The following is a 26,160-nucleotide window of genomic DNA, read 5'->3' as shown; positions in this document are numbered from 1 at the left end:
TTTTGGAGCCCCCCAAAACAAAGTCTGACACTGTTTCCCCGTCTATTTCCCATGAAGTGATGGGAGTTTCAGATTAGGAAAGTGAAAAATTCGGGAGAGGGATGGTGGTGAAAAATGCACACCAATGTGAATGGACTCAGTGCCACTGAACTGCACAGTTACATATGGTTAATGTAGTATGCTTTATGTGACTTTCACCAATGTTTTTAAAAGATTGTTTTAAGTTATGGAGCATGTAGCCCTATTATATGGATGAGTTTATGGAATGTGTATATAGCTTCAAAGTGCATGCATGCTAAGTTGCTTCAGCCGTGTCTGACTCTTTGCCACTCCATGGACCATAGCCTGCCAGGCTCCTCTGTCCACGGGATTCTTCATGTAAGAGTCCTGGAGTGGGTTGCCATATCCTCCTACAGGGGATCTTCCTGACCCAGGAACAGAACCATGTCTCTTGTCTCCTGCTTTGGTAGGTGGGTTCTTTACCACCAGTGCCACCTGGGAAGCCCAGCTTCAAAGTATCTCTCCACAAATTATTTACTAACTATAAAGGGGAGGATATTAATAGTAACCTTAGTGTGAAAAATCTCCAACAGATATTGCCTTATCCAGGCAACCAAATTAACATCACCAGAAGCAGGACAAGTCAAAACCACACGTGTCCTGGATGATGCCCTAAGACACCACATCAGCATTATGTGAGCAGCAACCACACCAAGAACACAAAACTGAATAGAATCTCGAGGAAACATCAGCAAACCTGAATCGAGGGAGAGTCTTCAGGGTCTGTCAAGGTCATGCGAGGCTGGGAGGGACTGGGGACTGTTCCGCATTAAAGGAAGATCAAAAGATGCGATGGCAACTTACAACATGTGATCCTGGACTGGATGCTGGGCCAGGAAAGAAAGTGACTGTTTAGGGTATTATGGGGCAATTGATCAAATCTGCATAGGGGCTGTGGATTAGGTACTAGTGGTTCATCAATGTTAAATCTTCACATCATTGCACTGTGGTCTTGGAACAGGATGTGTTTGTTCTTAGGAAAAAACACGCTGAAATAGTTTAGGACAAAAAGACAATGTATCTGCAATTTACTGTCAGTTAGATGGTTCTGGGGGAAATCTCTCTCCCTGTCCCACCATGTGTGTGTGTGTGTGTGAGTGTGTGTGTGTGTGTGTGTGTGTAAACAGATGATTGATAGATGATAGAGAAAGAGAAATAATGATGGATGGAGGATAGATGGACAGGTAGATGGACAGATAGGTATATAAAAAGATAAAGAAATGGGGGAAAAATACAAACAATTGATGAATCTGAGTAAAGGATATGGGGCTTTCCAGATTGCACTAGTGGTAAAGAATCTGCCTGCCAATGCAGGAGATGCTAAGAGATGCAGGTTCAATTCCTGGTTCAGGAAGATCCCCTGGAGGAGGAAATGGCACCCCACTCCAGCATTCTTGCTGGAAGAATCTCATGGAGAGAGGAGCCTGATTGTGTGTGTGTGTGTGTGTGTGTGTGTGCATAAATAGATGACTAATAGATGATAGAGAAAGAGAGATGATGATCGATGGATAGACAGATGGAGAAATAGATAAAATGATCAAGAAATGGGAGCAAAATATAACAATTGATGAATCTGAGTAAAGGATATAAAAGTATTCTTTATGCTATTCCTGCTGCTTTTCTGCAAATGTTAATTATGTCAAAATAAGAATTTTTTTAAATGCAGAACAAAAATACCCCAAAGCACCCCCAAGGACAGAGCTCTTATTTTTGACTCATTCCTGGCAGCTCAGGCCCTCTGGGTTCATTTATTTTCAGGCCAGAAATACAAAGTGGATTTACCCTGAGGTCTCCATGCTGTTCCCTCAGGCGCCCCCTTCTCATCGCCCAGTTACTGGTTTCTGGGTTCCCGCCCAGGATGGCCTCCCTGGGCACCTGCTGCAGGGAATGAGTTTCTCCATGGAATTCATGACCTTTGGAGTGGGTGGAAAGCAGGCTTGTAGAGTGTGTTGTCCTTTTCCCAGATGAGACACAGCACGGCAGTTCTTCTAAAACAAAGGAAGAGAGATACTGAATGTTGTGCAAATTTTGGTTTGACCAGTGTGGCTTATGCTGCTAATCCTTTCTAATATCCATTCATCCCTTTTTTCTATATAAACAGGATACTGATTAATTTAGGTTGCAATTTACCTAGACTCTGTTCGAGGTAACCATGTTATACTGCTCTGGCCAACAAGCAGTGCTGATTGGGGTCAGGAGGGAAGAGTTCTGGAAAAAACATTTCCTTTCTCTTAAAGGGGAGTAGATGAGATTAGTGTTATCCTTCATTCTATTTCTAGTCCTGAATACAGATGATGGCTGGAGCTGTGGCAGCCATTTTACAATCATGAGGAAACCCCCAGGAAACTCAAAATGACCGTCCTGATAGCCTTGAGTCATTAAATCATGGCCAACAACTGTATACTTCTCATGTGATAAAAAAATAAAGCCTTATTTGTTTAAAACACTGTTGGTTGTGTATTCTATAACTTTTTTCAAACCAATTTTTAATTGTCATAAAAATAAATCTTATTTTCCTTTTTGTATCTTAGGCTCCAGAGAAGAGCTATGATAAAATATACTGCATTCTATTCTCTTGGGGGTCCCTTCCTGTTCTCCCTCCCACAGTAATTTTCAGTTAAACTGTGGGCTTAATTCTTCAGTCCTGATTCAGACAAAGCTCCCATAGGGAGTGTTCTCTGCATAAAGCTGACGATTCTTACTTTTCTTCTCCAAACTGAACATTTTCACTTCTGCTTAATTATTAATATGCTGCAGATATATTTAAGATGCGACCCCAGCATAAAGTATATTTAAAACTCGAGCAAGGATTTCCATTACACTGATAAATAAAGGATGAGTTGCTCCAGCCTGCCTTCCCCTGACTGCTCAGCTGCTCCCACATGCTTCTCGCCTTGCTGGCAGCTCTTCTGCCTGTTTGTCCAACCAGCTGACAGGATCATCATAAGGATCATGCTCAGAGGAGTTATGAGCCCAGGACTCCACAGGGAATGGCAAATGTAAACAATAGCCAAGAGGCTATGTGTGAAGATTCATTTATCAAGACAGATCCAAAGAGGAAGACTAGTTCTGGAAATAGATTTTCCCCAGCCTGACTCAGGACACAGAAGAGTGTCCAGCCTCTGTTCAGAAACACTAGCAACCAGACTCCATAGGCTGGAATAGGACAAGCCAACAGATTCGTGGGAGCAGAAACGGCAAAGAGACACCGAGCACCAGAATAAAACATCAATGTGAGTGTTGCTCAGTCAATAGCTAATTTCTTGTAGGTCAAATACAGCTGCAAAGTATTCATCTGGGTTAAGATATTATGATACAAACAAACCTATCTACGGGACAGAACAGATGTACAGACATAGAGAAAAGACTTGTGATTGCCAAGGAGGAGGAGAGTAGGGAGAAGGATAAACTGGGAGTTAGGGGCAATGGCACCCCACTCCAGTACTCTTGCCTGGAAAATCCCATGCATGAAGGAGCCTGGTGGGCTGCAGTCCATGGGGTCGCTAAGAGTCAGACACGACTGACTGACTTCACTTTCACTTTTCACTTTCATACATTGGAGAAGGAAATGGCAACCCACTCCAGTGTTCTTGCCTGGAGAATCCCAGGGACGGGGGAGCCTGGTGGGCTGCCGTCTGTGGGGTCGCACAGAGTCGGACACAACTGAAGCGACTTGGCAGCAGCAGCAGCAGACACAAACTATTAGTATTACATTTAGAATGGATAGACAACAAGGTCCCACTGTACAGCATAGGGAACTATATCCAGCCTCCAGGAATAAACTACAAAGGAAAAGAACATACAATAAAAATGTATACATGTGTATAATTGAGTCACCTTGCTGTACAGTGAAAATTAGCACAACATTGTAAATCAACTATTGTTGTTTAGTCTTAAGTTGTGTAAAACTCTTTTGTGACCCCATGGACTATAGCCCACCAGGCTCTTCTGTCCATGGGACTTTCCAGGCAAGAAGACTGAAGTAGGTTGCCATTTCTTCCTCCAGGGGATTTTCTCTATCCAGAGATCAAAGCCATGTCTCTTATTTCTCCTGCATTGCAGGTGGATTCTTTACCACTAGCACTGCCTGGGAAGCCCCAAACAGTACTTCAATTTTACAAAGAATATGTATTCTTGATTCAGATATATATATATATATATATATATATATGTATACACACACACATATATATGTAAATCACTTTGCTGTACACCTGAAAGTAACACAACATTGTAAATCAACTATATTTCAATAAAATAAAATAAAAAAAAAAACAGAAAAAAAGACATTATAATTCCAAAACTCCCAAACAATTGGACATTTCTCTAGATAGATTACAGAGGACAAGATGCCCCTGAAGCTTTGTAATGCTTTTATCATAGATTGCACAGAGATGGCCATGGAAGAGTGGGGGACAGAATGGGTAGCTCCCAGTAAAAGCAGAAAAAGAGCCCAGTGCATCGGGTAGAGCAAGTAACATTGCACAGAGATTCCTGTGGCACCAGGGAATGGGCATCTCCACAGAGGTCTGGTGGTGGATGATGGATTAGGAGGACAGGTCTCATTGAAAGAGATCCAGGGCCACCAGGAGACGGGGATCACTTAGAAAAATCTTGAGGCCACCAAGGAACAGGCATCACTTAGGGGAATCCTGGGGACACCAGAGGAATGGACATCACTTTATCAGATCCTGGGACACCAGGGGAAAGACATCACTGACAGCAATCCTGGGAGGATCAGGAGGTATAACTGCATCAGATGCATGAAAGATGTTTCCACAGTTAGCCTTGGCCTTGTACAGCCTCTGCTCCATTATAAGACGACCATGCCCTTGGCAGTATCCTTTCCTTCAGCCCAAACCCCAGAGTGAGACACCTGCAGGACACCCCCGAACCCTGAGCCTGAAGCAAAATTGTCCACACATGCCCAGTCCACTCTGCTGGGCTTCACTTGACCTGCATGCCCCAATATGAGAAGCCACTTGCAATCTTCTGTGACTTGGAGACCTGGGAGTGTTTGTTACGCAGCAGTTGCTGACTGCTAGCTCCCACCTGCTGAAGACAGGCTACCCATGTAGTGGAGGGGAACAGAGAAGTCTATGATCTGTGCTCAGGAACAACAGCCAATTTGTGCAGCCTATTAATTCTATCTGCCTTTGGAGAGAAAGAAAATCATTATACAGTAACTTGAGAGATTTTATGCTTCACATGAGAGGGCATCCCATTATACTTTCATAGACTTGAATATCCATGTTTATCAACAACATTTGTCTACAAATGCAAGTTAACATAATAATGTGCTATGAGCTGGTTTATCACAACCGAGTCAGTGCACGCCCCAGCCTGCCTTGGTTGTTTCTCAGGGGGCCTGGGGGGTCTCAGTCCCACACAGAGTCCTGGTTAGTCCTTGCTTTATAAAATCAGACAGACAACCTTCAAAACACACAGATGTGTATATTTTATTTCCTTTATTTGATGTCAAGGACTCAAGGATTTATTTTTCAACTGTAACATATACTCCATTCCATTGTACAAGCATTTTTCACTTAAAGTCTCAACAATACTGAAAAAAATCAGAAGCTCAGTGGGAAATTGCTTTTCCGAATCCTATTTTCTACTATTTCAAACTGGAGAAGTTATTACACATTACACATCTACCCAAATGCTCCAACAAATTTTATAAGTGTAGCTTTAAAAAAAAAGTAAAATCCCTATATATACATAACAACCTGTCCTGGGAGCAGGTAAAAATCTTACAGCATCACTTGCTGACTATAAGACAATTCATACAATTGTCACAAACAGTTGTTCTGGATGCCGTACCCCCAGGATATCTGAGATTCATGGCTCTTTGGTGGGCAAAAGGAAGCCTTTCCAAATATCTTGACTTTGAGGCTCTACTGCTGCTGCTGCTGCTGCTGCTAAGTCGCTTCAGTCGTGTCCGACTCTGTGCGACCCCACAGATGGCAGCCCACCAGGCTCCCCCGTCCCTGGGATTCTCCAGAACACTGGAGTGGGTTGCCACTTCCTTCTCCAATGCATTAAAGTGAAAAGTGAAAGTCAAGTCACTCAGTCATGTCTGACTCTTAGCGACCCCATGGACTGCAGCCTACCAGGCTCCTCCGTCCATGGGATTTTCCAGGCAAGAGTACTGAAGTGGGGTGCCATTGCCTTCTCCGTTGAGGCTCTACCACTTGTATTTTGAGAGAAAGTAGAAACTTTGTCCATTTAGCAATTTGTTTAAAATGTCATCTTGAATTGTGGGATCAAAAATGTGTATTTCTCTTTAGATACATATCTGAGAAGAGATCTATTTATATCATATATGTGTGTTAAGTTATACATTATATATTAATATATGCATTGTTCCTGTTCTTTAGTCACTAAATCATGTCCAACTCTTTGCAACCCCATGGACCGTAGCCCACCAGGCTCCTCTGTCCATGGGATTTCCCAGCAAGAAGAATGGAGTGTGTTGCCAGGCCCTTCTCCAGGGAATCTGTCCGACCTAGGGATCAAACCCAAGTCTCTTGTGTCTCCTACATTGGCAGGATTCTTTACCACTGCACCACCAGGGAAGCCCAGTATATGCATATGCATATATAATGAAGTTTGATATTAAAAACCAACAAATGTACTTCAAGTACATGTATATGTACCACTTCTTTACCCATTCACCTGTTGATGGACATTTAGGTTGCTTTCATGTCTTGGCTATTGTAAATAGTGCTTGATGGCACCTGAGTTCTCCAAGTACCTGAGACTTTCCCGGGTCAGGCTGTCCCTACCAGCACTTGCTGCAGCCCGAGACACTAGCTACCCTCTGGCGCCACCTACTGGTTCTCTTCCCCCTTCATCCCAGAATGTCCTTGCACTCAAAATCAGGAAGAGATTTTGAGCGGGTGACCTTCTCTTTATATTGATTGTGGGAATGTAGGGGTGACATTCTGATTCCTAAGGTGGTGCATTTGTGCTTGGACTTCCCTGTTGGCTCAGACGGTAAAGAATCTGCCAGCAATGTGGGAGATATGGGTTCGATCCCTGGGTTGGGAAGATCCCCTGGCTAAGGGCATGGCACCCACTCCAGTATTCTTGTCTGGAGAATTCCTCCGACTGAGGAGTCTGGCAGTCCATGGGGTCGCAAAGAGGTGGACACGACTGGGCGACTTTCACTTTCACACATTTTTGCTGGACATTTGTAGAAAATACAAAAACAGCCCAAAGACAAGCCCCAACTATAAACAAGCCTCTCTCACCCATAAAGCCCCACTTTGAAAGAACCATTGTTCATATTTTTAGTACCAACCTTTCCAGTTTATCTTGTGATATTATTTTATTATGTGTATTTTATGTATATTATATTTACTATATGTATCTTCTCTATACATGTTACATTAGGGGAAGATTATTGTTATTCTGTTTTCCCTAGAGTCTATTCTGTAACCTGGTTGGTTCTACTTAATTCACACTTCCCCTTAATCCACGATGTTTGAATATTGTCATCGTTATAACCGTCTGTAACTTATGTATTATCTGTCTCCCATTATTTAATATTTCACTTAATTCTGCATGATTTTCTTGGATATAAAGCTGCTTGCTCATCTTTCATGCTTTCACAGCAATTTATTCCTGGGAACAAAACACCTAGATCCACCAACTGTAGGCTTTTTCATGGCTTTGGATTCTCTTTGTCTAATAGCCTTCTGTGTGTGTGTGTGTGTGTGTGTGTGTGTGTGTGTGTTGTGCTTAGTCGCTCAGTCTTGTACTACTCTTTTGTGACCCTATGGACTGTAGACCGCCAGGCTCCTCTGTCCATGGGATTCTCCAGGCAGCAAGAATACAGGAGTGGGTTGCCATTCCCTTCTCCAGGGTATCTTCCCAAACCATGGATCGAACCCATTATCACTTATGTCTCTTGCATTGCAGGAGGATTTACTGTCTGAGCCACCATGGTAAGCCCAATTGCCTTCTGCTGCTGCTGCTGCTAAGTCGCTTCAGTCGTGTCCGACTCTGTGCGACCCCATAGACAGCAGCCCACCAGGCTCCCCGGTCCCTGGGATTCTCCAGGCAAGAACACTGGAGTGGGTTGCCATTTCCTTCTCCAATGTATCAAAGTGAAAAGTGAAAGTGAAGTCACTCAGTCGTGTCCAACTCTTAGCGACCCCATGGACTGCAGCCTACCAGGCTCCTCCGTCCATGGGATCTTCCAGGCAAGAGTACTGAAGTGGGGTGCCATTGCCTTCTCTGAATTGCCTTCTAGGAAGTACCAATTTGCGTTCCCACGAACAGCGCCTCTTTCCCTATATCCTCACCAACGTTTGGCAGTATCATTTGTTAAAAATCATAGCTAACATGGTATGTAAAACAATGGTAACTCATTGCTTTAATTTGCTGGGGTCAGGGTTGGGGAGGTGGTGAGTGCTGCTCAGCCACAAACCAGCTGTTTGACCAGGCCAGTCAACTAATTTTTCTCTGCCTCAATTTCTTTGATTGTACGGTAAGAATCAGATTGTACACTTGGACACCTCCTGGCTTGTGTGAGCTTGGGATGAGCCCATATGTGGAAAGCCCAGAGGACAGCGGCTTATATACAGGACAGTGTAAATATCGATGGGGAAGGGTGCACCTCTCAGGAGTTTGTTCATTTGGACCCAGTTTCATTACCCTGAACTCATAGCAGCTCTCTTGAAACAATGTTATTTAATTGTGAGCAACTTTGGTTGCTATGACTTTTACCATTAGGAAGAGTTGATCTACATTTCACATTTTACCCAAATGGGTGTTTCCCTGGTAGCTCAGAGGGCAAAGAATCCCCCTGCAATGCAGGGATCCAGGTTTGATTCCTGGTCAGGAAGGTCCCCTGGAAAAGGAAATGCCCCTCCAGTATTCTTGCCTGGGAAATTCCATGGACAGAGGAGCCTTGCAGGCTACAGTCCATGGGGTCCCAAAGAGTCAGACATGACTGAGCTACCAACACTTTCACTTTATCCAACAGAGTAGAAAAGATTTTAGGAGACTAACATGAGTGGGTAATTTTCAATTGTATGGTCTTTTGGAGTTTGAAAAGCTGCTTCCAATTTTAAAATAATAATAAGATTAATTGATAGATGGGTAGTATAATGGATAAAATTATGTTAAACCAAACACAGCAAAATGCTAATTTTAGAATCTAGATGGTGGGCAGACCTATTCTGGTGGCACAACTTTTTCACATTTCTATGTGTTTGAAAAATGTTTTAAAAGTTGTTGATGTATGGAACAGTCTTATGGACTCTGTGGGAGAGGGAGAGGGTGGGAAGATTTGGGAGAATGGCATTGAAACATGTAAAATATCATGTATGAAACGAGATGCCAGTCCAGGTTCAATGCACGATACTGGATGCTTGGGGCTAGTGCACTGGGACGACCCAGATGGATGGTATGGGGAGGGAGGAGGGAGGAGGGTTCAGGATGGGGAGCACATGTATACCTGTGATGCATTCATTTTGATATTTGGCAAAACTAATACAATTATGTAAAGTTTAAAAATAAAATAAAATTTTTAAAAAAAGTTGTTGATGGGGAGAACTGCTTTTTTGACATTATTTCATTTTTTTCACTCTTTGACCAAGCAGATTTCTGAGTCTCTTTGTCTTGATCTGTCTTTCTTGTCTAAGTTCTGAGTGTTGGCGTCATGGGGTCTTGCCTGCAACTCTTCCCCTTTGTACATTAGGTTCCGCAAGCAAGACTCATGGCTCTGGGGCTCAGTTACCCCTCCTCCCCTGGCACCTCCCCTCACATCTCCAGCACCCACTCCTTCAGTGAGGGCCACCCTGACTCTGACAGCCCTCCCCCCACACACCTGGGTGGTAACTCAAGTTCAACCATTCAAACCCAGGGGCACAGTTACCATCAAGAATCTCAAGTTTTATACACACACACACACACACACACACACACACACACACACAGTGGAATACTACTCAGTCATAAAAAATGAAATACTGCCATTTTCAGGAACATGGATGGGCCTAGAGATTATCATACTCAGTGAAGTCAGTCAGAAAGAGAAAGACAAATATATCATTTATATGTGGAATCTAAAAAATTATACAAATCAACCTATTTATAAAACAAAAACAGTCTCATGGACACAGAGAACAGACTTGTGGTTACTGAATGGAAAAGGGGAGGAGGAATAAATTAGGGGTTTGGGATTAGCAGATACACACTACCATATATAAAATAGGGGATCTTCCCAATCCAGGGATTGAACTCGGGTCTCCTGCATTGCAAGCAGATTTTTTACTGTCTGAACCACCAGCGAAGACTGAGATAAACAACAAAGGAACCATATGCAGTATCTTGTAATAATCTATGAGGGGGAAGAATCTGAAAAAGAACATATACATGTGTATAGGGCTTCCCCAGTGGCTCAGTGGTAAAGAATTCACCGGCAATGCAGGAACTGCAAGGGGTGCAGTTTTGGTTCCTGGGTTGGGAAGATCCCCTGGAGGAGGGCCACGGCAACCCAGTTTCCAGTATTCCCGCCTGGAAAATCCCATGGACAGAGGAGTCTGGCGGTCTACAGTCTATAGGATTGTAAAGAGCCAGACACGACTAAAGCGATTTAGCAAGCACACACACATGTATGTATGTAGGTGAAGTGAAGTGAAAGTCACTCAGTCGTGTCTGACTCTTTGCGATCCCATGGACTATATAGTTCAAGGAATTCTCCAGGCCAGAATACTGGAGTGGGTAGCCTTTCCCTTCTCCAGGGGAACTTCCCAATCCAGGGATCGAACCCATGTCTCCTGCATTGCAGGCGCATTCTTTACGAGCTGAGCCACGAGGTATGTACGTATAACTGAATCACTTGGCTGTACACCTGATACTAACAAGATATTGTAAATCAAGTGTAGTTACATTTTTAAAAAGAGCCTCAAGTTCTCCCCCATCCAGCCCCATTCCAACCCTCTCCTGCAGCTCATGTGCTGGAGTTATTTTATTTAGGTGGGCTGAGGGGCATCCCAGTGCTAGCATGGTCTGTGCTGCTACTTCCCCAGACCACTTCCCCTCAGTCCACAAGAATAACATAACCCCATCACACATCAGCACTGCAAGCACTGGGTCCAGTCTCTCAGGACATGATATCACTGAAGAATCCAGGTCACCCTCTTTCACCACCTGGCTGACCTTAGCTTCCCCCGAGGGAGAATTATTAACAAGACAGCGGCCAGGGCAGAGTGAGTCCGGAGCACAGGTGGTTTGTTTGTGTGGCTTGAATGTTGGGAATTCCACAGGGGCTCAGACCCCCTCAGGGCCTGCGGACAAGCTCATCACTAAATCATTGGCTCCTGCTTTGGTCACCTAGGTATCCCTTTCCCCATGGCCCCCCTCCCCATTTCCAATAGGATTAGGAGAAGCCACTAAGCATTGTGGGAAACTCCCTCCCGTTGCCTTCTCAGGAGGCCGCGATTATGAAAGCCCTGGCCCAGCGTTTTATTCCACCTATTGACCAAAGAGTCCCCTGCTGTCTTGGGATCCTTCACAGGGCTGAATAGGCTCCAGTTTACAAAAGCGGTCCCGGCGGGGATGTTTTCCACGGTGCCGTCCTACAGGTAACCATTGTCTGCGGATTATTCATGTACTGCGAGCTTTGGAGGCCTGAAGTCGGAAGGGGCCCGCCTTCACAAACGATGATAAACAGCTCTTAAAGGGTCGCACAGGTCAGCGAGAAATGGGATTTGATTGACACAGATTCTATTGACCCAGGGTTTTTAAGAAAACAGTTGCCAAGGAGAAAAAGAAGCCACATTCCACAGCTGGGCAAAGAGCCTGGACTCAGGGATTGTGACAGAGCGCCCCCTGCTGCTCAGTCAGGGCTCTGCAGACCATGAGAGCAAATCGCAGCGAAAACCCAGGAAGACCCAGAGGCTTATGCTATATAGTAGTTTCTCACTGGTTATCTATTTTGTATATAGTAGTGAGTATATGTCGATTCCAGTCTTCCAATTTATTCCTGCTTCTTTCCCTCCGGTAACTACACGTTTTGTTTTCTGCATCTGTGACTCTGTTTGGTAAATTTAGTTCATTTGTGCCATTTTTTTAAAAGTCCACACATAAGCAGCATCATATGATATTAGTCTTTCTCTGCCTAAGTGCATTTTTAAGACCACATGAGCTGTGGCTGTTCGACATCCCTGGAAGAGAAGTTCCTCTTGTTATTTCCCAGGGCAACGTGATGGGCCTGCTCCCAGGGCATTGATGGTTTGAACAGGTTTCCCAAAGGTAACTTTTAGTCAAAAAAGTTGATCTGCAGGTGTTGTCATGAAGCTTCAGTACCTTCAGCTTTTGAGATAAGCAACAAATGTGGAGTGTGACATGTCCTCCTGGAATGGACCCCCCACCCCCACAGAGGGTCAGCTCCATGTCCTCCATGGGTACAGTGTCAACACCCTAGAAGTTTCCCCGACTCCACAGGCACTGGGTAACCCAACATCCTTCTTACCCGTGGAGAGACTAAGGCCCAGAGAAGAGAGCAGAGTCAAGGAAAGATACCATCGTTGGAGTGACAATGATGGAATGAAACGCGTCTCAGAATTTATGAAAACTAATCATTCAACTGAACTCAATCAAGCTGATTCATCAATGGAGAAGGTAGTGAAAGAAGCAGGTGACGTCATCTGGAAGTGTACTGTTCAAGACTTGTTTCTTTGAGAGAAAGCCAAGCAACTCCCTGTTCAAATGAAAATACATCCCCAGGAGGGTTTTCAGCTCCACCATAGCCAGGACCCCATCCCAGCATCTCCCTCAATGGAGACACCTGGTCCTTCATCCCTGATACCCAGCTGGTCCCTGGTTCTGCCCAGTGCCTCCTTGTAAACACATCTGTGTCTCTCCTTTCCTCCCAAGCCCATGAATTCATCGTTGGCAAGACCCTCCACAGCCGCAGAGGAGAGGTTCCAGCCTCTGCTTTTACAGATCATACACAGAGACCTCAAAGGGGAGAGCCATCACCGAGAAGGTCAGCGGCATTGTCTGGAAGAGGGCAACGTGGTCCCCCCCATAAGGACCCAGGCTCCTCGTCAGCTTCTGCGTGTTGCTTCTCTGTTCAGTGGCTTCCCACGACCTGTCATGTGGACATCTCACCTCCTCCCTCTGGCTTCTCTATGAAGTGTGGGGCTAAGTGTGAAATGGAAGTGCAGAACAGAAAAACTGGCTGTTAGAGGCACTAAATTATAACACTGCCCCACCTGTGTGGCGTCCCTCTCAACCCATCATGGTGTCTTATTTTTTAGTCTTTTAATTCATGATTATTATTTTTTAATAAGGCTTGACAATGCTGGAGCTGTAGGAGACACAGGTTTGATCCCTGGTAGATAGATAGATAGATAAAATGATAAAGAAATGGAGGCAAAATATAAACAGTCAGTGAATCCGAGCAAAGGATATAGGGTTTCCCAGGTGGCACTAGTGGGTAAAGAACCCACCTGCCAATGCAGGAGATGTAGAAGATTCAAGTTCAATCCCGGGTCAGGAAGATACCCTGGAGGAGGAAGTGTCAACCTGCTCTAGTATTCTTGCCTGGGAAATTCCATGGACAGAAAAGCCTAGTGGGCTACAGTCCATGGGGTCACAAACAGACACGACTGAGCACATGCATTGCTATACATTGTTGTGCTAATTACTGCTGTCCAGCAAAGTGATTCAGTTATACAACATATACACATTCTTCATTATATTCTTTTCCATTATGATTTATCACAGGATATTGAATATATTTCTTGTGCTGTACAGGACCTTGTTGTTGATCAGAGCATCTTTATTTGCTATTTAATGTCATGCTTCCTGGGACATGAAAATACTCTCATGGTGAGAACAGGTCTGCACAGGTTTGGGAGGTCTTGTCCTGTGACTCAGCACGCAGCCCACTTTCCACCAGCCTCTAGACCTGGCCAGGTGCAGGAAACTCAGTCCCCCTTTCCACGGACCCAATGACCCAGGCTACTCTGGACGGTGACCCCTTAAATGTTGGCATCCTCCATGTTGGGGTGCACTTGGTACCCAGACATGGGGCAGGTGAGGGCTCACCCTCCAGCCACTGCCAGGCCCCCCTGAGACCCTGCAGTGTGCGTGCACCTGACCCTGACACTCTGTGCACAGCCCAGCCCCCAGGGGGCCACAGGGCAGCAGGCTGGGCATCACAGAGTGGGGGTCGGTAGGGAGGGGCCAGGTGTGCAGAGGCTTCCCTGGTAGCTCAGTTGTTAAAGAATCTGCCTGCAGTGCAGGAGACCTGGCTTCGATCCCTGGGTCGGGAATATCCCCTGGAGAAGGGAGTGGCTACCCACTCCAGCATTCTTGCCTGGAGAATTCCATGGATAGAAGAGCCTGGCGGGCTACAGTCCATGGGATCGCTAAGAGTCGGACACAACTGAACGCACAGGTGTGCAGGGTGTTGAGGGTGAGGCGTGGCCACCTGAGAACCCATCCAAGGAGGCAGAGGGACCACCTGAGGGCACGGCAAGCCCGCAGCAATCACTCCATTATCCCATCAGACCCCACAAGACACCCACTCAAGGACAAAATGACTACAAATTATAAGATGGCAAACGTTATGAGCTAGGTTGTCTCCCTAGATTTCATCTGTCAAAGCCCTAAAACTCAGGGCCCCCAAAATCTGATATTATTTGCAAATAGGGTTCTTGTGGATGGAATTAGTTAAGATGAGGTCAATCTGGAGTAGGGTGAACCCCTAACCCAACATGACTGCTCTCCTTATGAAAACAGGGGAATTTGGGCACAGACAGGGTGCAGGAAGGAGACTCATGAAGACATGGGGAACACAGGGGTGGGGAGGGAATGGGCCATCTGCAGGCAGGGGAGAGAAGCTCAGGACAGTCTCCCTCGTGGCCCCAGTAGGAGCCAGCCCTGCGGCATCTGCACTGTGAGAGGATTCATTCCTGCTAGTTAAGCCGCCTAGTCGGCAATGCTTCGTCACGGCTGCCCCAGGACAGACAAAGAGACTGCGGCGTGTTGAACCCCTAGTGCGGGGCCTTCTGGGTTTAGGGCCTCTGATGACCACATGAGTCTTACCCAGGAGGCTGCTGGCTTTTGAGGTTCCACTAGTGAAGGTCTCCTGATTTTTCCTCCTGAGCATGCATTTCCCCTTTTCTACTAATGGCCTTCTGATTTGAGGGAGAAGGCACCCCCAATATGCTGTGTGCATTTTGGGGGGTTTCCCCAGCTCTGGGCACCAGGATGCCCAAGTGGCATCACCATCCCATCTCTCTAGCCAGCTTAGCAGGCACAGAGATGGGAAAGCGACCCATGACCTGGACAGTGCATGAATTCCTGGGAGTTTCTCTCTCTTTTTAAAAAAACTTTATTCATTTATTTTTGGTTGTACTGGATCTTTTGTTACTGTACATGGGCTTTCTCTAGCTGCAATGAGCAGGGCTTACTCTCTACTTGTGGTGTGCGGGCTTCTCACTGGGGTGACTTCTCTTGTGGCAGAGCCCGGGCTCTAGAGGACAGGCTTCAGTAGTTGTGGCACACGGGCTTAGCTGCCCCTCAACATGTGGGACCTCCCTGGACCAGGTGGATAGGAATCCACCTGCCAATGCAGGGGACACAGGTTTGATCCCTGGGCCTGAAAGATCCCATATGCTGTGGAGCAACTAACTCCATACACGGCAGCTGCTGAGCCCTTGAGCCCTAGAGCCCGAGCTCTGCAACAAGAGAAGCCACCGTAATGAGAAACCCGTGCACCACAACCAGAGAGTAAGCCCTGCTCCCACAACTAGAGAAAAAAAACCCTCATGCAGTCAAAAATAAATAAATAATTTTTTAAAAATACATTAAAAATTAAAATAAAGAAAATTATTTTTTTAAAGTTTGTGCAAGATGGAGAGGAACTCAAAGTAGAGTGGAAAAGAGAACACTTGTTGGATGCTTACTATCTGCACCCTTCAAAAGGATTCATATTTTCAAAATCAATCCCTGCCCCCTCAAGGAAGGGACTATTATTAATATCATTAGCTCTGATTCATGGATGGGTCAGTCTAAGGAAGGTCCACTCTAGCGGACTCAGGCTGGCACGGGGTTGGAGAGGAATAGGTTATCAAGTTCTGCTAACACTCTTTGCTGGAAAGTTCCATTCCGATTGATATCTTAGCAGCTCCTTATTCTCCACCATGGGTCTCATCGATCCTGCCACCAATACAGTATCTATTTTATTACTTTGTCACAGCACACTTCAACGTTATTTATGGGAAATCCTTCCCTTATATTTCTTTTTTGGCAGAAATGTCCTTTTTAATCTTCCTAGATGAATTTGAGATACATTGGGCAACATTTTCAGAACTAATTGGAGGAAAATTTACTCTTGAAATATTGAGTCTTTCCACCCAGAATTATGATGTCTATCTTCATTTATTTAAAAGGCCTTTTACATCCCTTGTGAGACCTCAGTTTTCTTTAAAGAAGCAAACCTCTCCCTTTGCATATTCAAAAAAAAAAAAAAACCACCTGTCTTAATACCTGTGTTATAAAGTCAAAATTGAAGATACTAACCTGTTAGAAATGAGCAATAATGAAAATTGAGATGAAGAACAATCATACCTATAAATTCTGAGCCCCATAAATATCAATCCTCTGATTAAAAGGATAAATAAATGAGTCATTTCTGTTTATCTTAGGTAAATATGTCATTTCTGATAGGTTTTTTAGCATTCCGAAAAGGACTCCTGACAATTCCACATGACCCCCTCCCCAGGCAGGGACCACTCCCCTGGGCTATGTGACGTCACTAAAATGTGGAACAAGCTGTGGCCTGACAGCAACCCAGCAACCAGGACCCTCAGCAAACTCACTCAGCTCCCAGGCTCTTCCTTGAGGCCATGATAGGCTTCCCTTCCTTTCTTAAGGGACAGAGGACCTGCACCCAAGCCTGGGGCTGTCTGCCATCCCCTACCATGGCCAACACTCAGTGTGCCCTGTAAGAAACTAGTAGACAAATGAATGGATAAAGAAGATGTGGTACATATAGACAGTGGAATATTACTCAGTCATTAAAAAGGAACAAAACTGGGTCATTTGTAGAGATGTGGATGGACCTAGAGACTGTCAAACAGAATGGAGTAAGACAGAAAGAGAAAAACAAATATCGTACATTAATGCATGTTTGGGGCTTCCCAAATGGCTTAGTGATAAAGGATCCACCTGCTAGGCAGCAGACACGGGTTCAATCCCTGGGTCAGGAAAATCCCCTGGAGAAGGAAATAGCAACCCACTCCAGTATTCTTTCATGGGAAATTCCATGGACAGAGGAGGCTGGTGGGCTACAGTCCATGGGGTCACAAAGAGTCAGACACAACTGAAGCAACTGAGCACACACACACCACCACGTGTAAGATAGCTAGCTGGTGGGAAGCTTAGCACACGGAGCTCAGCTCGGTGCTCTGTGATGACCGAGACGGGTGAGTCATGTCCTCAGACAGCCCTGCCCTGGCGTGGCCTTGGCTCTGACCTTCACCATACCTGGCCACTCTCCCTCCTAGCACCAGGTTTCCATTTCCCCACAGCCTCTGTCCCGCTCTGAAAGGGTGTTGCCCTGGCTGACTTGCCCACGGTCAGCCTCCCTCTCTGGACCCCCACCTTGCCCAGGGCTACAGCCCTGCGTCCAGAGCCAGGGTTGGAAATACTGCTGGCTGAGCACCACCAGCAAGCAGCCCCCTTGGTCATTTCAGTCCCGGAAGGGATGCACATTGTCTCTGCCGACAGCCTTCCTCTATCTGGGCTTGAAACCAGGGGTAATGATTCATCAAATCCACTTCACTTGCCTTCACCGATCAAGGTCATGTGTCTCCTCCAAACATCATGTAGCCTGAACAGTAAGATGCTGCCCTGAATGGTGCCCCAGGAATTTGGAGTCAGCTGTGTTCAATTTCGAGCTGAATCTGGTTAAGACTGGCTGGAACCAACCACCCTCCAACTGGGCATGTGTGAGTGTCGCTTTGTGACCTTTTGACAGCGAGGGCTGAAAACTCTGCCCTCAGATTGTGCTATCTTGTTCAGTTGCTCAGTTGTGTCCAATTCTTTGTGACCCCATGGACTGTAGCCTGCCAGGGTCTTCTGTCCATGGGATTCTCTAGGCAAGAATACTGCGGTGGGTTGCCATTTCCTCCTCAAGGGGATCTTCCCGACCTAGAGATCAAACCCATGTCCCTATTTGGCAGGCTGATCCTTTACCACTAAGCCACCTGGGCAGCCTGATGGTGCTAGGAGCATCTGTTTTTGAACGTTGCTTAGCTTTGCCTGCACAGAACCACGACGATGCCCATCTTTTCAATCACCTTTCCCCACACTCCCCACATCTGGTACCACCCAGCTGCTTTATTCTTCATTCCTTAAGTGCTCCAGTCCCTCACCTTCCGGGAGGAGGATCTGAGACCTGTTCTTTTGTCTCCTCATTTAGCTGCCTTGCAAACACACCCTTTCTTTGTCGCAAACCTCGGGGCTCATGTTTTGACAGCTGCACATCGGGCGATGGGCTCTTTGCCATCAGGCAGCACATGTTTTGTTCCTGGCACAGTCCTGGGTGCTGGGTAATGGGAACTGGCGACATGACAATGGCCAAAGAGAGAAGCAAAAGGGACTTGCACCATGAAGGCCAGGACGGTGGCCCTGCAGGCAGGAGTGAGTGTGTGCGGACTCCTCCAAGTAGGGTCTGCGCCCATCCACTGGCCTCACCTGGGTCCCACTGCTCTCGGTGGTTTACAGCTCTCTCCCGAGGTCTTCAGGCCCATGTGCATCCCTAACCCAGAGTGAGGACGGGAGACGTGGCCTCTGAAAGGTGATTCCCAGAGAGATTGTGAGGGAATTTCAAGGTGCCTGGGAAAGATCTTCCAAATACCTCCAATTATGGTGAGACAGACCTGGGTGGTGCCTCCAGAAAGACTCAGGACAGGGGAAAATGTTGGGTGTCACGTGTAGCTACAAATATGTGGGAAGATTCAGAGACCAAGAAGTTTTAAACCAGTTCCTACTGTAAGAAGAAAACATATATATATATACATATACACATAAGCATATACATACATATAAACATATATATGCATATACATACATATAAATACACATGTATACATACACAAACATAATACCATACACATAAATGTGTACCTATACATACACATGCAATATGTATACACTATATGTAAAGAAAAGAGGTTGGGTTTTCACCAGTAATCCCATTCCTGGGCGTATATCCAGAGAAAACTCTTAATTTGAAAAGACACATGCAACTTTATATTCATAAAAGCACTATTCACAATAGTCAAGATATGGAAGTAACCTAAGTGTCCATCAAAAGAGGAATGGATATTATGATGGAATATTACTCAGCCATAAAAAGGATGAAATAATGCAGCAACATGGGCGGACTAGAAACGATCACAGTATTTCAGATAAGACAAATATCATATATCATTCATATACAGAATCTAAATAAATGACACAAATTTATTTATGAAAAACAAATAGATTCACAGACATAAAAAAAAATTATGGTTACCAAAAGGGACTTGGCAGGAGGGATAAATTAGGAGTTTAGGACTAGCAGATAGACACTACTATATATAAAATAGATAAACAAGGATCTTACTGTATAGTGTAGGGAACTGTGTGTTATAGTAAACTCTAACGGAGAAGAATATGAAAAAGAATATATACATACGTATCTATGTATACCTGAATTATTTTGTGGTTCACCAGAGACTAATACAATGTTGTAAAGGCAAAGATACATTTCTCTGTCACAGGAAATCCTGTCCAGTGGCCCCTCATGCAGCCCTAGGGAGCCAACACTTAATTCAGACCCCGCCTGAGTGGGCTTTCATGGAACTGGGGAGGAGAGTGATGAGACTCAGATGCTGTGTTTCAGGGTGTCCTGGGCCAGTTCCCTGAGCTGAGCCCATATTAATGCATTTACGTAGAAAGCCCATCTATTCACAGGCATGATTCTCATGTCTATGTGTGCCCAAACCAGGAATTCCTCCCAAACTGAGAACAATCATACTTGGATTTTTTTGTTTTTTAGAACTCAATGGGAGAGAAAGTACAAGACAGCAAGAGGTTAAGAGAGGCCTGTTTACAACCTGAAAGTAGAGTGTTATTTTATTTGGTGGGAATGTTTAGGACTCCAAGCCCGGGAGACAACATGTCAGTAACTCTGAGAAAACTGCTTCAAGGACGCAGGAGGCTATACACAAGTTTGCAACAAGGGGAGCAGGCAGTGAACATCAAAGATCAGGTATCAAGTGAAGGAATTTAGCATTCTATGTATGGGAAGATGGAAGCCTCTGGGCTCCCTGAATTCACTCCTTTCCTATGCACCTCAGCTACCTGGGGCCAATCATGTTTCCTTGTTCACCTTGCTTCTTGCAAGGCTGCTTGTTCACCAGCTCCTCAGCAATCACTGTGAGGGGTGGAAGCATCTGCTGGATCGCAGTTTGGGTAGCCCCCATTCACATTTGGAGGCCAGAAATCGCTGATGGTAGTGACATTTCTTGTTTATTGATACGGTGGGAGATATTTTCATTTCACAAGCCTAAGGGTTTCCCTCCCCCTTTGATGTCTTGCAAGACAAGATACTGCCCAGGCATTGACACTCAGGCTGTCAGTCCTTTGAAGAGGTGGAGAAGAGGATGTTCTCTGTGCTCTTTTTTTGTTTGCTGTCTTTTTTACTGAAGTATAATTGATTTACAATGTTAATTTCTGCTCTAAAGCAAACTGATTCAGTAATACATATATATATATGTATGTATTTTCCATATTCTTTTCCATTAGGGTTCCATAGACACTGAATATAGTTCCCTGTACTATACAGAAGGAGGACCTTGTTGTTAATCCATCCTATATAATAGTTTGCACCTGCTAGCCCCGAACACCCAGTCCTTCCCTCCTCCCAATCCCTTGGCAACCATAAGTCTGTTCTCTGTGTCCACGAATCTGTTTCTTCTGTGTCAATAGGTTCATTTGCTTTTCTAAAACTGACACAGACTTGTAATTAACATAATACCATGTCTGTGTCACATCCAACAAAATTAATCATCATCTCACAGGCACTCCTGTGAGTCAAATTTATCTGATTAGCTCAAAAACATTTACCTTTGATTTTGCTCAAATGAGGACCACAGGTTACACTGATGTTTATTTCTCTGAACTGTTCCTTTCCTACAGATGCATCAATCTTCATTAATCAGAAATATATCCAAAGAGGGACTTCCTGTTGGTCCAATGGCTGGGACTCCAAGGTCCCAATGCAGGAGGCCTGGGTTTGATCCCTGATCAGGGAACTAGATCCCACATGACACAACTAAGAGTTCGAATGCCACAACGGAGACCGGGTACAGCCAAATAAATAAACAACGCAAAAAAGAGAGAGAGAGAGAAATGCATCAGAGAGCAAGCAAGCAGGATTTTAAACAAATGAGGGTCCTAGCAGGGTGAGGGGAGTGGGATTAGAAGGCACTGCCTGCCCCCCATTGCCCCTTTCTTCTTTGCAAATAAACAAACCATCCCTTGGAGGGTCACAAAGACCTTGGTGAATCTTGCTTACAAGCAATGGTCATAGACTATCAATACATTATCAATCCCCTCTGTAGCTGGGAGATGGATAATTATCACGGCTCTGCCCAGACTATCATGGCTCTGCTGACTCCTTGGGGGACCTCCCCCAGGTATCACGGGGGTAAAAAGATGAGTAGGATGTGCTGCAGTGAGGAGACTGGGATGTACACCCCACAGCCCCACTCCCCAGTCCCCCTGCATGTGTCCCTAGGCCTTGGGGTTTATCCTTAAATCAGTTCATTCATTCTTCCACAATGCAAATATAAAGTCAAGTGTGGCAAATCACAGAAAAAGAAATGCATTAACTGTTCTGTGAATTCAGAGAATTAAGTGTAACCTAGGGCTTCCCAGGCGGCCCTATTGGTAAAGAACCCACCTGCCAATGCAAGAGACGTCAGAGATGTGGGTTCAATCCCTGGGTTCAGAAGATCCCCTGGAGGAGGACACAGCAACCCACTCCAGTATTCTCGCCTGAAGAACCCCATGGACAGAGGAGCCTGGCGGGCTTTGGTCTATAGGGTCACAAAGAGCTGGACATGACTGAAGGGACTTAGCCTAGCCTAGTGTAACCTGTGTGGGTGCCAGGGCCCTCATGGAAGATGCTCCTCATGAACCAGGCAGAATAAAAAGGAATACCAATCTTTAGTCATGCTTCTAGAAAAAGATTTCAGGCATTTCATTCATAAACCATAACAATCTTGTTGAATTACTTGTTAAATCTACTGTTTATTCTGGAAGAGTTTCAGATTTGGAGACATTGTGGCTATTCCTGTGAGCATCTTCTTTCCTTCTGAACCCAATTCTCCACACTTAGAAACCTCTCACTGACTCCCCACCCCAGCCCACCTCCCCTGGAAAATATCCTTTCTGTTACAGAAAACAGAATTGAGTGAACAGCCTTTGGCACATACCAGCCAAACAGTCAGAGAAGGCAATGGCACCCCACTCCAGTACTCTTGCCTGGAAAATCCCATGGACGGAGGAGCCTGGTAGGCTGCAGTCCATGGGGTCGCTAAGAGTCAGACACGACTGAGCGACTTCACTTTCACTTTTCACTTTCATGCATTGGAGAAGGAAATGGCAACCCACTCCAGTGTTCTTGCCTGGAGAATCCCAGGGACAAGGGAGCCTGGTAGGCTGCCGTCTGTGGGGTCGCACAGAGTCGGACACGACTGAAGCGACTTAGCAGCAGCAGCAGCAGCAGCCAAACAGCCCTGGAAGAGTTATGCAATCTTGGTTAGTACTAACACACACTTGTAGCTGGACTTGTCCATCATAAAGCTAATTACTCTGACTCCATTTAGATTATACACTGCACCTGGCATCCTTCTCCCCCTACCCTCTCTTGTAGCATTCTGCATTTCAGAAAGTCACGGGCTGATAACTTCAGGGATACCAGACCCGGCTGCTGAGTTGCCCGATGCCAGCTGTGGTTGTTTTGAAATCTTGAAAAAGAAAAAAAAAATGCAAAACCTTCATGAGGATATAAAAACCTCTCCCTATTCCCCAGAGAGGGGGACACAGTTCTTGAGGCGCCAGCCTGCTGTGTTCTCCCCCTTGCCTGGCAAAAAGAAAAAAGCCACTCATATTTCCTCCAAATGCTGTCTCCATATTTCTATTCGGCATCAGTGGACAGGGAGTCACGATTTTGGCAGCCTTCCTAGCACCCAGCTTCCAGAAATTGTCAGTCCCTCTTTCTTGGTTTACTCTCCCGTTCAACTACTGCAGCAGCCTCTGGGTCTGTTTTCTACCTTGTTTCTTCACCAGTTTCACCCTAGTTTTCCTTCCCATGGAATGTGCTAGAATCAGCTCAGCACGCAAGCCCCTCCCCCTCTCTTCCTGTCTCTTCCCTTCTCTCCACCCATTGCCCTGACTCTGTTCTGCATCATGAAAAAATGACAACCCAACAGGAAGGCACATCCTCTTAGAGGTGGAGGAAGCGGGCAAATTCTCCCCTGTGGGTGGCATGGTGGGTGGTCTGACTGCTGCAAGCACTCACTTTTTGGCGGATTGTGTCTGTTCATGAAAAGTGCCCAGTCTGAACAGCCCCGGAGATGCCCACAGCTGCAGGGATCATCCCAATTCCACACGTCACAGTCCCAGGAACTGGACAGGGAAATTCTGCTGTGAGGTTAGATCTGCGGGAGACCTCTCCCCAAAAAGAGGATGTCTGCATGGCTGATGTTACCTCTGCGGAGATGTTGCCCAAAATACTCTGCTCACTACTCTGCTTTGCAATCTGACTACCGGAGGAAGGACTTCTGACGAGCATCAAGTGGGTGTGCGTGAAGCGTGTCACCATATTTTGAACAAAGCAGCTGTGGCCACAGGAAGCTGTTCACTGTGGAACACTGGTCTCCTGAGGACAGAAACCTCTTAGCAGTTGCCCTTCAACCAAAGCATCAGAGCCACCCCCAGTTTCCTGGGTCCTGTGGCAAGCACTTCTATTTATTTATCCAGGGATCTCCAGTTTATATCAGACACAGCTTTCTGATAAAAACATCCCTACTAACAGACATTTCTCCAAGGAAGACATACAGATGGCCAACAGGCACATGAAAGATGCTCAATGTCACTAATTATTAGAGAAATGCAAATCAAAACCACAGCAAAGTATCACCTCACACCAGTCAAAATGGCTATCATTGAAGTCTACAAATGAAAAATGCTGGATGGGGTGTGGGGAAAAGGGAACCCTCCTACACTGTTGGTGCAGCCACTGTGGAGAACAGCATGCAGGTTCCTCAAAAAACTAAAAATGGAATTACCATATGATTCTGCAATCCCACTCCTGGGCATATTATCCAGAGAAAACTTTAATTCAAAATGATACAGGCACCCCTATGTTCACAGCAATAGCCAAGATGTGGAAACAAGCTAAGTATTCATGGACAGAAGACTGGATAAAGATGTGGTACTGGCATACAATGGAAGACTGCTGCTGCTGCTAAGTCGCTTCAGTCGTGTCCGACTCTGTGTGACCCCACAGACAGCAGCCCACCAGGCTCCCCCGTCCCTGGGATTCTCCAGGCAAGAACACTGGAGTGGGTTGCCATTTCCTTCTCCAATGCATGAAAGTGAAAAGTGAAAGTGAAGTCGCTCAGTCGTGTCCGACTCCTAGCGACCCCATGGACTGCAGCCCACCAGGCTCCTCCGTCCATGGTATTTTCCAGGCAAGCGTACTGGAGTGGGGTGCCACTGCCTTCTCCAACAATGGAAGATACTCAGCCCTTAAAAAGAATGAAATACTGTCATTTGCAGAAACATGGATGCAACTAGAGATTATCTTACAAAGTAAGTCAGACAAATACAGTATGACATCACTTACATGTGGAATCTGAAATATGACACCAACAATCCACAAAACAGAAACAGACTCACATAGAGAGACTTGTGGCAGCCAAGGCGGAGGGTCTGGGGAAGGAGGGACTGCAAGCATGGGGTCAGCAGATGCAAACTAGTGTATATAAGATGGATAAACAACAAGGTCCTGCTGTGCGGCACAGGCAACTACAGTCAATATCCTTGAGAAACCATAATGTGAAAGAATATTTTTTTAAAAATGTATATATGTGCATATACTAAGTCACTTTGCTGTACAGCAGAAACTAATGGAACATCATACATCAACTATGTGTCAGTTAAAAATACATATTGCCTGCCACTCTAGTAAACAATGAATGTTGCCCACAGTCGTCATCAGCCACTCAGCCTGAGGGGACTCGGATGGAGAAAAGCAGGATACTGGCCCTAGATAGTTAAGGTGCATATTAAAGGAATAATTTCACTGAGCCCCGACTCTTTCATCTTCCCATCCCTAGAAAATCACTAAGATCATTGAGATGTCTGGTTTTGTAATGAGCATTAACCTTTCAGCATTGGACTACATGTTTTTTAGCGAAAACTCATATACATCCTGGCTGCTCCCCGACCTCTTTGGAGCAGTCCCTCAGAGCGATCTAAGAGGCTGTACCCAGCTTACATCCTCGGTAAAGCCACCAAATAAAACATCATTCTCAACTTTCAGGTCGTGTGCTTTTTTTTTTTTTTTTGCAGTCGACATAAGTCCCAGGCTTGCAGGCTGAACCTACTAACGCATGGCCCTGCCCTTGATCATGCCACCTTTTTCTGGAACTTACCCCTTTCCCACAACCGGACCTGTAACCATCTTCCTGGTTTAGGCATCTGCTCGTTCAGATGTGAGTCAGAAGATGACAACTGGATGTTGCCTCAAAGGAAAACAAAATGGCTCGCTGTCCATACAGCACTCTCTCTGGAAACACGGGCACATCTTCACCCTGACTGCGGCTAGGACATGGGATGCCTCTACAGAGCTCCTGGTGCACTGAAACCCCAAAATGTGCTGTCTCATCCACACCGAACACTGGATCTTAACAAAGGCGGGAACCAGGGTTGGATGAGGTCAAGACTGTGTCCTGTGCGTACCGTGTTGGTTTCACACTTTAAAACCAAGCAAAGCCCCAGGCT

General features: G+C 45.6%; 1 protein-coding gene across 2 annotated transcripts in view; it reads right to left on the bottom strand.

Annotated features, from left to right (window-relative positions):
- Positions 1-1,782: 1,782 nt before the first annotated feature.
- The window catches only part of STX2 (syntaxin 2), a 66,575-nt gene continuing 42,197 nt past the window's right edge, over positions 1,783-26,160 (bottom strand). Inside the window, exon 10 of one of the 2 annotated variants that reach the window (XM_061384516.1) lies at positions 1,783-2,048. In XM_061384516.1, coding sequence (XP_061240500.1) covers positions 1,881-2,048 — 168 coding nt within the window. In that variant the 3' untranslated portion in view covers positions 1,783-1,880. The remainder of the gene's footprint in view (positions 2,049-26,160) is intronic. The other variant, XM_061384519.1, reaches the window with a different exon arrangement.

The sequence above is a fragment of the Bos javanicus genome, chromosome 17, assembly GCF_032452875.1.
Source record: "Bos javanicus breed banteng chromosome 17, ARS-OSU_banteng_1.0, whole genome shotgun sequence".
NCBI classification, from domain to species: Eukaryota; Metazoa; Chordata; class Mammalia; order Artiodactyla; family Bovidae; genus Bos; species Bos javanicus.
Note: the sequence above shows the minus strand (reverse complement) of the source record. Positions and strands in the feature narration are given on the sequence as shown.